General features: G+C 45.4%; 1 protein-coding gene across 8 annotated transcripts in view; it reads right to left on the bottom strand.

Moving 5' to 3' along the window:
- Window positions 1-15,655, bottom strand: part of ACSL4 (acyl-CoA synthetase long chain family member 4) — a 186,456-nt gene that overhangs the window by 21,598 nt on the left and 149,203 nt on the right. For all 8 annotated transcript variants that reach the window (XM_068251126.1, XM_068251125.1, XM_068251129.1 and 5 more), the window contains 4 exons: window positions 11,385-11,494; window positions 11,153-11,291; window positions 3,962-4,112; window positions 2,727-2,850 (listed from right to left, as the gene is read on the bottom strand). In XM_068251126.1, coding sequence (XP_068107227.1) covers window positions 2,727-2,850; window positions 3,962-4,112; window positions 11,153-11,291; window positions 11,385-11,494 — 524 coding nt within the window. The remainder of the gene's footprint in view (window positions 1-2,726; window positions 2,851-3,961; window positions 4,113-11,152; window positions 11,292-11,384; window positions 11,495-15,655) is intronic.

Genomic DNA, 15,655 nt, shown 5'->3' with positions numbered 1-15,655 from the left:
CAGCTCACAGCAGTATCCTGAGCATCACAGACTAGTTGTGAACAAGTACAGAAGTGAAAACAGAGTCTTACACATTGCAATGTTATCCCAGTTTTGGCTGAATAAAGTCATATTTCTTTCTGAGGCTTAAATGCTGAACAGTTTCACCCCAGTATTGGCCCCCTGAAAGCCAAAGCATCAGTCGTTCCAACTCAAAGACTCTGGCAGTAAATTCTGTGTGTTGCTGTCTTTTCACTGTATTCTCTCTACATCATCATAGTCATATAGCCAAGCTGTAGCTGCATGCATGGAAAAAGGCATACCAGGAGACAACATGTTCTCATCCAACCTGGACAGGAAACAGAGCTAACGCAGTCACTTAATGATCAGCTTTCAAATTTTAAGGTGGCAACTTAGTAAGTTTACAACACAAAAGGAAACATTACAGGAGTCTACTGTGATTAAAGCTTCCGCCCCACCTGTGTTTCCCACATGTTCCTACTCATTAGTGTTGCTCATATGTATGAGATCGCATGGAGAAGCATGTGACCAGCTTGATCTGCTGAGATAGACAGGTTCTGATTTGCTATGATCATTTTCTGCAGTAGCAAATAGTTAAAAAAAGGTAATCAAAGCCTTAGAAATCTGTGAGTTCTGCTACAAACAAGCATAATTTTTAATTAGCATACTTTATTAGACTTACGTGGGATAAACACAGGACACCTGCACTGCATATATGGAACCTCATGTCTCTGCAGCTCATGTACTTCCAACTCCACTCTGTACAATGATTCTACACACAAAACAGCTCAAACCTCTCTGCTATACTTTGCAAGAGACTAATGTATTATATCTATTCTGTGCAAAAAATGCTCATTGCAAAACCTATCAAAGACAGTTATTACACCGGTGATTATTTAACCACTTGAGGACCCACCCTTTACCCCCCCTTAAGGACCAGCGCTGTTTTAGCTGATCTGTGCTGGGTGGGCTCTGCAGCCCCCAGCACAGATCAGTGTGCAGGCAGAGCGACCAGATCGCCCCCCTTTTTTCCCCACTAGGGGGATGATGTGCTGGGGGGGGTCTGATCGCTCCTGCCTGCCGGGTGTTGCGGGGGGGGGGGGGCACCTCAAAGCCCCCCTCCGCGGCGAAAATCCTCCCCCTCCCTCTCCTACCAGGCCCCCCCTGGAGAGCCGGGCTGCACAGGACGCTATCCGTCCTGTGCAGCCAGTGACAGGCTGTCTCCTGTCACATGGCGGCGATCCCCGGCCGCTGATTGGCCGGGGATCGCCGATCTGCCTTACGGCGCTGCTGCGCAGCAGCGCCGTAGAATGTAAACAGAGCGGATTATTTCCGCTTGTGTTTACATTTAGCCTGCGAGCCGCCATCGGCGGCCCGCAGGCTATTCACGGAGCCCCCCGCCGTGAATTGACAGGAAGCAGCCGCTCGCACGAGCGGCTGCTTCCTGATTAATCAGCCTGCAGCTGGCGACGCAATACTGCATCGCTGGTCCTGCAGCTGCCACTTTGCCGTGCGGTCGGCAAGTGGTTAAAGCAAAACTATTTTCTCCCTGTTTGAGAACTATTTGCCTGTCAACCAGCATCAAAGCATCTTGGTTTGTAAAGCTACAGGATCTTTAAAGGGGCACTACAGCGAAAAACTGTAAAAATGTAGTATATGTGCAAACATATACAAATAGAAGTACATTTTTTTCCAGAGTAAAATGAGCCATAAGTTACTTTTCTCCTATGTTGCTGTCACTTACAGTAGGTAGTAGAAATCTGACAGAAGTGACAAGTTTTGGGCTAGTCCATCTCTTTATAGGGGATTCTCAGGGAAATATTTATTTTCAAAAGGACTTTGTGAATGGCAGTTGCTCTGTCCAACTGCCAAAAAAACTGTAGCGAGCAGGGAAGCTGGCCAGCATCATTGTTTAAATCATTTTTCGGGAATATCTTTATAAAGAATAAAAGACTTGCTGAGAATCCCCTATGAAGAGATTGACTAGTCCAAAACCTGTCACTTCTGTCAGATTTCTACTACCTACTGTAAGTGACAGCAACATAGGAGAAAAGTAATTTATGGCACAGATTTTAAATTTTAATGTTTTTTACTGTAGTGCCCCTTTAACCTCCTTGCCAGTTTTCCCGACCTGAGCTCGGGGTAGAAAAAACAAGCTATTAGCGGTGATCCCGAGCTCAGGTCGGGGTATGCATTGCAGAGCCTTACTTGTGGTTGTGGAGTCCCGCGCGCGATCTCGCTGCACAGCGGGACTCCAGCCTCTCTCCCCGACAGTGTGGGGTCTTTCCCTGGCCGCCGGGATCCCCCATGTCCCCGCTATTCTTCCGGGGACCCGGCAGCCAGTTGGAGCAGCGCAGCCGTGGTGGTGGCAGCAGAGCGATGGTGGCAGCGTGACGTCATCGGGGGCGGGGCTAATATTGAAAACTAACTTCTCTATATTAGAGAAATATAGAGAAATTCGTTTATATGTATATTAGCGCCATCTTGTGGACAAAGAGAAAACTGCAGCACAGGAGCCTAGGAAGGTACATTTTTTTTTTATTTTGCTGCAGATCTCACTGCCAGAATGATTTTTTTCAGGTTTTAGGGTCTGAAAGAGTGAAAAAAAATTGCACCGCTTTTAGACCCTAAAATCTGGAAAGAATCAGACCGCCAAGGAGGTTAAACCTAAAAAAAAAAAAAAAAATCACTTCAGCCATTGTAAGCACTAACGAAGGAGTACTCACCTGATCTGACAGTGTTAGCGGTGAGGAGTAGCCAATCCTGCAGCCGTACGTTACACAGGATAACTCTGCAGTCATCTCCAGAACATGTGCCAATGGCAGGTAACCAATGTACGTGTCTTTTGGTCTGGGGAAGAGTGATTCAGTCCAGTTAATATAAAATGCTCACCTTTCTCTAAAGATACATTCTATCAATGCGTGATTACTGGTCAGCTGCATTTTATACTGGATTTGTATTGTACTGAGAGAAAGCAGTGTATACCCACCAGAGTTATATCAGTGCCAATCAATTCATACGCCTTTTCCAAAACAAAATTTTATATAAATACAATGGTTATAATAAAAATTAGCAACCCACCAATATCTTTGAGATGGCACCTGTAAGAGAAATTACTGCAAATATTTTTATATATATCCCTAACAAATTATCCATGCATGCACTTTATACAGCAGGGGAAATAAATTATGAGAGAGCGAGAGAGAGCGAGTGAGAGCGAGAAAGAGCGAGCGAGCGAGAGAGCTAGCGAGCGAGAGAGATCGAGAGCAAGAGAGCGAGGGCGCGAGAGCGCAAGAGCGCGAGAGAGGCAAAGGACAGTTATTCATTTCCTTTAATAAATACAAAATTCTGCAGGTTTCTCAGCCCATCATTCACAGATTCTACATCTTAATGATGTATGTTTTTTTTCTTGGAAAAAAGCTGTAAAATGTTCTCCACCAAGTTATATCAACTGAGACAACTCTAACCAGTATATTCTCCAGGCCACATATAATGTGTCTAGGGTGAGGGGATATGGAAAAGACAATAACTGAACTCCTTACAGATGTCAGAACGATACAATGTTGCTCATAACTGCCAAGAAGCTTGATACATTTTGTGACTGATGTACCATATTTTCAAGCTCTTTTTATGAACACCAGCCTTCCACTGAGTAGGAGTAGCAATACCCCCAGTCTGAAACATGCTGCTGACCAAGTTCATGAGAAGCTTCCTTTTCGAAAATTGTTGCAGAACCAACCATGGATTGAATGCGGAAACATGCATGGATTTCATATACACAATACTTCAGGATTTCTTCCATATTTCAAAAAACTCTAGCATAAGTACTAGAGCAAAATGAAAATGCAGCAACATTTCTTCTTATACACAACTGACCATAACCTACACACAACATGTCTATTTGAAATCAACAAATGATGAAAACATCCTTAGTGCCACCAATAGACATATGGATACTTACCCAAGCCCAGGTATCCGTTCACACTGCCCAGTCATGCCAGCTATCAAGTTGCTGTGAATCATCATCACTCCTTTGGGTCTGCCGGTGGAGCCACTGGTATACATGACGACTGCCAGATCCGAAGACAGAGGTGTGGTTGGGGGATTGTTCACTGTGAGCAGAAAGGATACATTGCTTAAAAACCAACATATTCGTTTATCTTTACACAAGTGCATTTAAACAACTCTGTAATGCTTTTGATACTTCGACCTTCAAATCTAGAATTTATGTGTATGCATTACCAGAGATCTAGCAGTAAAGCTATCCATACACTATACAATATTTTTGCCTAATTTGACAAAAACGTCTTATAGGGCAATAACGAAGTTAACTACTGTACCCTGGTTGTCCCACAGGCATGATCAGGATAAGTAATTTTTCCCCCATATATAACCCTTGATGTTGGTCGTGCTGTCAATTGTGGGTCAATCATAGGACGATTGTGCCATGGTTGAATAATGTAGGTGTAGCATAAAGGTGCGTACACACACACTACAGCAATCATTCGGAATAAGCGAGCAATGATCGTTAAAATATCGCTCAGTCTATAAAGCAAAGAATAAACAATTTAAAAGTTGTTTTTACGCACATGGTGTGGTTGGTGGATGATAGTTTCCTTAATTATCTCCATACACGCACACTTTTATTAATGATTATTGTTTAAACAAATCCTTCAGGTTGGATCGTGTTTTTGGAATGACTTGTTGAAAAAAAAAAAATGTACAAAACTATAATTAAAACAAACGATAGTTGGCCGATACATACAGGGACAGTTGTTTCAAATGAGTATAGTCAATGTATGCATGTGACTTTACTCTCAGCTGACATACCTATGGTGGAAATGAAGGTACCCTACAGACAGCAAGAGGTCACCTATTGAGGCAGATCAGATTACCCTCAGTGCATTCTATCCACAATGTGAATGCATAACCAGCTGCGCACTAGCACTAATGTCAGTCGAGATGGGAGCAGAAAGAGAGAATGGTAAGCTTATGCTGCCAACACTCAGCATAGATCAAGTCATGTTTCCCTGCCTATTGACAATGTCCAGGATTTTCACCCACATATTGCTATTACCTGACCTAAGTGCTGTGAGGCCTGTGCACATGTCAGAAGAGTAAAACAACTACCAGACTAATGCCATTTAATTACAGTAGATAAAACTCCTCTGTGTTAAATGAGGTGTGAATTGGTTTGAACCAGTCACACCTAAAGCAAGTTCAGACCAATGAGTAACAACCAGGTTGTGTAATCTCTGTGTACATTGATGACTTCATTTGTACTATGTGTCTGATGAAGCTTCAAGGGTTTCCACTGCCAACAGGTCACAGTTCTGATCACGTTTAGTGTACTATGATAAATCAATGTCCTCTTGATGCAATAGACCAGACTTATACAGCCGCAAGGTAAAATGATTATCATGGCATTTATAAATCTACTATATGTGGAAACCTCAGCACCAACACTAGTGTTAAAGAGCAGCTCCACCCATCACCATTCAGCAGGGTGGGTGGAGGCACGTGGAGGTATTCCTGCCATAAATACCCACTGCAAGTGCTGGCAGGTCTATTTGAGTGGAGATGTGTCTTGGCTGATGTATGCCCAAAGTAGTTCTAGGTTGTGAATTCTTTAAAATCCAATGAGCCAAGTCACAGAGACCCCTAGAGGGTCAGACCTCATTGAGGGACCTTATCTGAAAGATGCTGCACAGAAGAAGTGCATCATGTGCAATGGCTGGGACTCCCATCACTTCAGTCAAGCAGATTTATCTATGGACACTGGACAGATATGCATAGCAAGCTTACCTGCATTCAATCAGCTCACACTAGCAAGTGTTAATGGATGTATTCCTTTATGTCCGCATTAACCACTTCATGCCAAAGACCGAAAGGTTTAAATGCAAGCACACATGCAGGTGCACTTCAGCAGAATGAGTGTTTATATAAACATCCTATATGCACTAATAGTTCACAAATAGGACATTTATAAATGTCCATTTTGCAGAAAATGGTTAAACCAGGAAAAAGCCTTTCTAAAGCATTAAATTGAATCTGCCTGGATGTGGCATTCAATGACTTTTCCGTTCACTGATGCTGTTACAGTAAAGTTCGGAGAGTAACTCCTCACTACATTATAGACAGCTAAGGCTGCAGCCAAAATAAAGCAGTGAGCTCTATGATCTGAGGTGATCTTTTATGTGGAAAACTTGTTTTTTTTTCCTTCACCTTTTTTTGAATTTCTAATATGCAGCGTGCTCTGACACCCTCAATGGGCGCTATTTGGTTGCTCTCACGTCCTACTTATTCTCTCGCGTCTAAGTCGATTCTAGAACATTGGATGGTCCTTTCGATTTGGTCCTGGAAATTATTAGCATTATATATTGAGATGCTGTTTTGTCAATGTGGCTACTTCCAATAAAAGTCTTTGAAACTAAAATGAAGCATTGATAATCCGCACCGATTCCATCAAATTTTTTCCTGTTTATTACTGCTTTATAAACCAGAAAAGGCAGTGAAAAACACATAAAATTAAAAAAAAAAAAAAAAAAAAAAAAACGCTCACCAATGATCCAGTCACGTGCAGAGTCTAATGCTTCATACACACTTGAGATAAAAGTCTTTGGAAAAGGCAAGATCACAGACCAATTTTACCCCCTTCCATGTAGTATGAGAGCCATACCTACACAGTCTTTTCTATGGAGCTGAACTCCCCATCAGATAAACTCTTTGCAAGATGCTGCACACACAGATGCTGTACACACTCAAAAGATCATTATCTGCAAAAGATCCATTCCTGCAAAATGCATTCATAGTCTATGAGATCTGCAGATCATCATACACACCTTGTTTAACAGACTTCCAGTGGCGGACATACGGCCGTGCAGCCGCACGAGGGCCCCTGAAGTTCTGCTGCTTCAGGGGCCCATTAAGTATTGCAGGTTTTTTTTTTTTTTTTTTTTTTTTTTTAACCTGGGGGGCCCAACTCCTGTCCTCCCCCCTCACCTCGCCCCCCCCCCCCTCATGCGGCGGGAGAGCGGAAAATACAAGAAATCTCAGGCCGGGGCGGCAGCTGCCGCTTGGTCTCCAACTTTGGAGACATATCGGAAACTAAGCAGCAGCTGCCTCTAGCGTCTGCTGCAGCCCCGGCCGGAGACTTCCTGTATTTTCTGCTCTCCCGCCGGCTGCAGCGCATACCGGGAGGGGGGCCCCGAGGTGAGTGAGGGAGGATAGGAGTCGGGCCCCCCACCCGGATAGCTACCCACCCGGCTACCTTACCCACCCACCCGGCTACCTACCCCGCTACCTAACCATCCACCCGGCTACCTACCCGGCTACCTAACCAGGCTACCTACCCACCCACCCGGCTACCTAACCACCCTGCCGGCTATCTACCTGGCTACCTACCCACCCGGCTACCTAACCACCCTGCCGGCTATCTACCTGGCTACCTACCCACCCGGCTACCTACCCACCCGGCTACCTAGCTACCCACCCGGCTACCTAACCACCCTGCCGGCTACCTACCTGGCTACCTACCCACCCGGCTACCTAGCTACCCACCCGGCTACCTGACCACCCTGCCGGCTATCTACCTGGCTACCTACCCACCCGGCTACCTAACCACCCTGCCGGCTATCTACCTGGCTACCTACCCACCCGGCTACCTACCCACCCGGCTACCTAGCTACCCACCCGGCTACCTAACCACCCTGCCGGCTACCTACCCACCCGGCTACCTAGCTACCCACCCGGCTACCTAACCACCCTGCCGGCTATCTACCTGGCTACCTACCCACCCGGCTACCTAGCTACCCACCCGGCTACCTAACCACCCTGCCGGCTATCTACCTGGCTACCTACCCACCCGGCTACCTACCCACCCTGCTGGCTACCTACCCACCCGGCTACCTACCCACCCACCCGGCTACCTACCCACCCGGCTACCTACCCACCCACCCGGCTACCTACCCACCCGGCTACCTAACCACCCTGCCGGCTATCTACCTGGCTACCTACCCACCCGGCTACCTACCCACCCGGCTACCTAGCTACCCACCCGGCTACCTAACCACCCTGCCGGCTATCTACCTGGCTACCTACCCACCCGGCTACCTAACCACCCTGCCGGCTATCTACCTGGCTACCTACCCACCCGGCTACCTACCCACCCACCCGGCTACCTACCCACCCGGATACCTACCTACCCACCCACCCGGCTACCCACCCACCCGGCTACCTACCCACCCGGCTACCTAACCACCCACCCGGCTACCCACCCACCCGGCTACCTACCCACCCGGCTACCTAACCACCCACCCGGCTACCTACACACCCACCCGGCTACCTACCTACCCACCAGGCTACCTACCTACCCACCCACCCGGCTACCTACCAACCCACCAGGCTACCTACCCACCCACCCAGCTACCTAACCACCCACCTACCCACCCACCAGGCTACCTACCCACCCGCCTACCCAGCCACCCACCAGGCTACCCACCCGGCTACCCAGCCACCCACCAGGCTACTTACCCACCCGGCTAAGGGCTACCTACCTACCCACCCGGCTGCCTACCTACCCACCAGGCTACCTATCCACCCAACCACCCATGGGAGCTGCGCGCCGGATGGAGGCTGGGACAGGAGGTCTGCTGCTGCAGGTGAGTAAATGGTTTTTTTTTATTATTTATTTTAGCAGGTGTATGTTCTGGGCAGGTCTGCCACATGATTGCGTGTATGTTCTGGGCAGGTCTGCCACATGATTGCGTGTATGTTCTGGGCAGGTCTGCCACATGATTGCATGTATGTTCTGGGCAAATTTGCTACATGATTGCATGTGTTTTCTGGGCAAATCTGCCGACATGATTGCAGGTATTTTCTGGGCATATCTGCCGACATGATTGCAGGTATTTTCTGGGCATATCTGCCGACATGATTGCAGGTATTTTCTGGGCATATCTGCCGACATGATTGCAGGTATTTTCTGGGCATATCTGCCGACATGATTGCACGTATTTTCTGGGCATATCTGCCGACATGATTGCACGTATTTTCTGGGCATATCTGCCGACATGATTGCACGTATTTTCTGGGCATATCTGCCGACATGATTGCACGTATTTTCTGGGCATATCTGCCGACATGATTGCACGTATTTTCTGGGCATATCTGCCGACATGATTGCACGTATTTTCTGGGCATATCTGCCGACATGATTGCACGTATTTTCTGGGCATATCTGCCGACATGATTGCACGTATTTTCTGTGCATATCTGCCGACATGATTGCACGTATTTTCTGGGCATATCTGCCGACATGATTGCACGTATTTTCTGGGCATATCTGCCGACATGATTGCACGTATTTTCTGGGCATATCTGCCGACATGATTGCACGTATTTTCTGGGCATATCTGCCGACATCATTGCACGTACTTTCTGGGCATATCTGCCGACATCATTGCACGTATTTTCTGGGCATATCTGCCGACATCATTGCACGTATTTTCTGGGCATATCTGCCGACATCATTGCACGTATTTTCTGGGCAAATCTGCCGACATGATTGAATGTATTTTCTGGGCAAATCTGCTCACATTATGTGTATTTTCTTGAGAAAACCTGCACAATTATGTGAATTTTCTGGGGAAAGGGTCACCAAAACTTGGGCCCACTGTCTTTGCGTTGCACTTTTCAAGGGAACCTGAGGTGAGAATAATATTGAGGCTGCCATATTTCTCTCCTTTTAAGCAATACCAGTTGCCTGGTTGCCGTTCTGGTCCTCTGCCTCTTATTCTTTCAACCATAGACCCTGAACAAGCATGCAGCAGGTCAGGGGTTTCTGACAATATTGTCAGAACTGAGAAGATTAAGCTGCATGCTTGTTGCTGGTGTAATTCAGTTTATTACTGCAGCCAAATAGATCAGCAGGGCCGCCAGGCAACTAGTATTGTTTAAAAGGAAATAAATATGGCAGCCTCTATATCACTCTCACCCCGGGATCACTTTAAATTACAGTTAGCTCCGCCCTTATCCGTTCATTGCCACGCCCATTTTTTGCCGCGGCGCGTAGCGCCGCAGGTTCTATCCACGCCCATTTTTTGCCGCGGCGCGTTATAGCTGCACCCATTTTTGGGCGCGGCGCGCTTAGCGCGCCGCAGGTCAGGGGGGCCCACAATTGATATTTTGCACAGGGGCCCACTGCTGCCTGTGTCCGCCACTGCAGACTTCATCTGCATATCTGGCAATCATCTGCAGATCTGAAAATCCATCCTGGTGGATCTAATCTGCAGAGGATTGTCTGTTAAACTAGGTGTGTATGAGGATCTGCAGATATCATAGACTATGAATGCATTTTGCAGGAACGGATCTTTTGCAGGAACAGATCTTTTGCAGATAATGATCTTTTAAGTGTATACGGGCATCTTTGTGTGCAGCATCCTGCAAAGATTTTATCTGGCGGGGAGTGCAGCTCCATAGAATAGACTGTGTAGAGTATGGCTCTCATACTACATGGAAGGGGGTAAAATTGGTCTGTGATCTTGCCTTTTCCAAAGACTTTTATCTCAAGTGTGTATGAAGCATAAGTTTCAATTTCAGCAACAGAGCCAGTTGCCGGCCATTGTGTCTGGGGGGCCTGGCTGCGCGAGTCCTCGATCACGTTCTGCTCATACAGCACATGGAGCTCCGCGGCAGCAGGAGCACGATAGAGGATGCGTGCGGCTAGTGACGGGCTCTGTAGCCAAAATCAAAACATAGTCACTGCAGGGGACCGGAGGATCATTCCGTGACGGCACAGAGCGGCTGTAGGGGGCCCGTAGAAGCCCCAGGTGAGTTTAACTTTTTTTTTTTTTTTTTTTTTTATTGACTTTAGGTTTCCTTGAACAGAGCAATACATGAAAATCACTGGTTTAATGCGGCTTTATAAAATGTAATATACATGTTTCTCCTAGGCTGCCTGCACACTGCCACCACTCCCTGGTGTGCGAGGACAGCAATATTCCAAGGATGAAAATAAGCAAAAAATGTAGAGGTTTGTGAGTATTGGCCCCAATATCGGTGCTGACATATTCAGTTTATGGATTTTATGCACACTTCAGGTACACTTTAAGATAATTGCAGTGCTGCCGCTGAGATACATTTCCATACTCACAGTTCTCTGGTTTGGCGCCCAGCTCTTCCACTGCATCCATGTGATGGATCTGTAGGCCTGCGGGGTACTCTGACAAGTCGAGGTTTTTCTTGCCCACATAGATTATGTGTTTGATGGTGCCAACTTGGGAAAACACGCTCTAGCAGCAGAAAATAAGAAGATGTACAATGAGAACAGAACTGTGGCACACACACAACACTGCAGCACTTTGTGGACTGGTTCTCATGCATACCTTCAGTTTGGTCTCTAGCAGCTCAGAACTAGTAATGAGATGTGTGGCTCCAGATTCATTCAAGCCATAGGTCACCGCTTCCTCACCAAGTGTGGCGTACAGGGTCACCACTAAGGAGAAAAATTCTACATCAACAAAACAAGACGCTAAGTATTTTTTTTCACATCCCCAAAAATGAATTCCTTTTCATGGGTCGTAGGGTTTGAATTACTTGACATCTTCCCCTGACATTTCCTTGTAGTACTGTAGTCTCCTTCTCACCCCCTTCCCACAAGACCATCACAAAGATGTAATTTATTCCCAAACATAGATCTTGCCTCAGAAAAACAACTTCAACATTTGGCTTTTCAATGGCTGTTGCAGGTGTGTAAAATTATATATAGAAAGAAGAAAAGATAAGCCAGCAACCACATAAGCCTGAGAAATCAGAACAGTTGGCCACTAAAAATGTAAGTGTACTTCTAATACAGTGTGGTTAAAAACAGAAAATAAGGTTCTGATCAATAACACAATGCAACTGGTACTATGGATTTTAGCTTCACGATAATACAGCAGAGATAATATTTTAAAACACATATTTTGAACAGGGCAATCAGCACACACTGTAGCTTGTTTTACCATCATACGCACTAAGTAACATAGTATGCTATATGTAAAAAAACTAAAAAAAAAATGGGGTGAAATAATGAAAGTATATTGTATTATTGATCAGGGTCCATATGAACCACCCTTACTGTCCACTGACACTTTAAAGGATTCCTGAAGTGACATATGACATGATGCGATAGACATGTGTATGTACAGTGCCTAGCACACACAACTATGCTGTGTTCAATTTTTTCTTTCCCTGCCTTAAAGAGTTAAATATAAGGCATGTAAGTGGCTTACTCAGTCAGGAAGTGACTACAGTGTGACCCTCACTGATGAGAAATTCCAACTATAAATCACTTTCCTAGCAGAAAATGGCTTCTGAAAGCAAGAAAGAGATAAAAAGAGGAATTTCTTATCAGTGAGGGTCACACTGTAGTCACTTCCTGTCCGAGTCAGGACTGAGTCAGCCACTTAAATACCTGATATTTAACTCTTTCAGGCAGAGAAAGAAAAAATTGAACACAGCATAGTTATTTGTGTGCTAGGCACTGTACATACACATGTCTATCTCACATTGTCACTTCAGGTATCCTTTAAATATGAAGCAGTTCTGAAATTGTAACACTACAAAAACAGATGAATACACAAATTACATTCTGTCCATCCTGAAGACCAGCATCATCCCTCAGCGGTCAGGTTGGACAATTTCCAGGAGACCGCTACAAATGCTTCAAAAAAATGAAAGTGGACCCAAATTAAAATTACAAGATTTCAGAAATAAAATCTATTTTCTAAATTATATTAATAAATAGCAGCTTTTTTTTTCAGCTGCATGAGGACGAATATAAAATATTTTACATTTATTGGAGGAACCCCTCCATTTCATATTGACGGGACAGAATCCAGCAGACTGGTGGAGGAGACCAAAACACATGCTGCTACTGATGATGTCACAGGGAAGGTGATTTCAGCTTGTGTGAGATTTCACATAGACGACACCCCTGTGAAGGAGTGTTTATTTATCTTTGTATGTGTCAGAGTGGTGCAACTAAATAATTTGAATAAAAAAAATATATATGTTTAATTTGGGTCCACTTTAAGGGCGTTTTAGAGATGAATGCCTAATGTTCCCTGAGGTCTGTAAAACTGCATCTCTCGTTTGAATGACGTTAATTAAAATGCCAACATTAACAGCTGAAGCAATAAAGTCCCTTGAGGCCTTTTGCACACTACATGTGATTCCAATTTTTTTTTTTTATACGATCCGATTTTTGATTCCGATTAAAAAAAAAATGTAGCAGCAGGCAATTTGTTTTTGTTTTTAAATCTGAATCAAAAAAGGTAGGTCATAAAAAATAACTAAAAAAATAAATAAATCGAATCGCATGTAGTGTGCAAGAGGCCTTAAAGAGACTCTGAAGCGAGAATAAATGTCACTTCAGAGCTCAAAGTTAGCAGGGGCACGTGTGCCCCTGCTAAACCGCCGCTATCGCGCCTCTAAACGGGAGTCCCTTCACCCCCAAACCCTCCAATGCAACAAATTGGTCGCAGACTTGGTCGCTCCTGGAGGCAGGGCTAACCGCCGCAGCCCTGCCTCCAGGCGCGTCTATCAGCGGCGCATCGCCGCCTCTCCCCCGCCCCTATCAGTGAAGGAAGACTGAGAGGGGCGGGGGAGAGGTGGAGATACGCGCTGACAGACGCGCGTGGGGCAGGGCTGCGGCGGATAGCCCTGCCCCAACCAGGAAGCGCTCCCCCGCTGCACCGAGGGGATTTGGGGGATCAGGGACCCCCGTTAAGCCGCGGGATAGCGGCGGTTTAGCAGGAGCACACATGCCCCTGCTATTTATGAGGTCTGAAGCGAGATTTATTCTCGCTTCAGACTCTCTTTAAGACATTTAATGTCTTTCGTGTGACAGCTGCAACACAACCAAAAAAAACCCCCCCAAAAAAATAAAAAACACACACACACACACACACACACACACACACACACACACACACACACACACAAAACTGACTTGTACATGCTACACGAGGCGTCCAAGAGGAGATGAGAAGGCAGGATCTACTGCAGTGTTTATGCAAAAGCCACTAAAAGCTACAACCAAGCTTTTCTCCTCCCTGAACAGAATGTGTAAAACCCTGCTTTCCAAGCAGTCTACTGGCTGCAAAGCCTCAGCAAAGGAAGTGAGCAGTCTGACCCATTGGTTGGAGACTGCCAACTGGGAATCCGGTGCTGGAACGTGGGTACCGTAGGAGGAACGGGAAGGCTCTATAGCAGGTGTCCCCAAACTTTTCCCTGGGGACCGGTGCAAACACTTCACGGACCGGGGGTTGGGGACACCTGCTCTATAGGACCCAGAGCCTTCCCTCTCCTTAGGTGAGCAACTGTTTTTATTGACACTTCAGAATTACTTTAAAGGACAACTAACCTGAGAGGGATACAGAACCTGCCATATTTATGTCCTTTTAAACAATACCAGTTACCTGGCTAGCCTGCTGATTTTTCAAGCATCAGTAGTGTCTGAGTAACACACCCAAGACAAGCCTGTGGCTAAAGCTTGCCATCATCTTATGCATTTTCCACTAAATGTTCCAAATCAAATTCTGAAAAGAATGGATTCAGAAGGAATGAATCCTACCACACCCTGCACATCAAAATCGATCGAACATCCCATACAAAATCTATGTTGAGTTTTTATTGACACTTCAGAATTACTTTAAAGGACAACTAACCTGAGAGGGATACAGAACCTGCCATATTTATGTCCTTTTAAACAATACCAGTTACCTGGCTAGCCTGCTGATTTTTCAAGCATCAGTAGTGTCTGAGTAACACACCCAAGACAAGCCTGTGGCTAAAGCTTGCCATCATCTTATGCATTTTCCACTAAATGTTCCAAATCAAATTCTGAAAAGAATGGATTCAGAAGGAATGAATCCTACCACACCCTGCACATCAAAATCGATCGAACATCCCATACAAAATCTATGTTGAGATCTTTTTAAAAAATTCAAAAAGTTTTATCGTATAAGGCTGATGAAAATGATAACTAGCCTGGACAAAGTGTAGTATCTATGTTAATTAATGAGTATGCTAATCTGTGCCAATCGAAGTGTAATGTAATGCAGCTTGATAAAAAGATAACCATCCCATTGTTCTCAAATACATTTTCTTGCAGAAGGTCTATGTCCCAAACACACACATACACAAAGAGGAACTAAAATTCACCAGCAAAGGTTAGAACTAAATTCCAGAAGAATGAGGAAGTCAGAGCCGCAAGATCCTCCAGCATAAACTACAAGACATCATGCAAACCGCTGACAGACAGTAAAAGACTTGCTAAGAATGAATCTTCAAAGTCCTGTACAAAAAATTCCGTCACAAGTTACTGGAATAAAAAAGGAAAGGAGGAGCCTGACAACAATTTTATACACACGAGGTGAGGAAACGCTTTGTGCAGCGCAGCAACAAGGGTAAGTTAAACACAGCCCAACTCCCCCCCCCCCCCCCCCCATTAGATTAGCTTTTGTGAGCTCATCCCGAGTATTTATTTAAATGGATGGATGGATAGATGTGAGATGTCATTATGCAACCTGTGCTTTTCTGCGACAAACCACTATGCAAAAGCTGCAAAAACACACTATTGTTCTGAATTCAACAAAGGTTGATGGCAAAA

The sequence above is a fragment of the Hyperolius riggenbachi genome, chromosome 8 (genome assembly GCF_040937935.1).
Source record: "Hyperolius riggenbachi isolate aHypRig1 chromosome 8, aHypRig1.pri, whole genome shotgun sequence".
Lineage (NCBI taxonomy): Eukaryota > Metazoa > Chordata > Amphibia > Anura > Hyperoliidae > Hyperolius > Hyperolius riggenbachi.
Note: the sequence above shows the minus strand (reverse complement) of the source record. Positions and strands in the feature narration are given on the sequence as shown.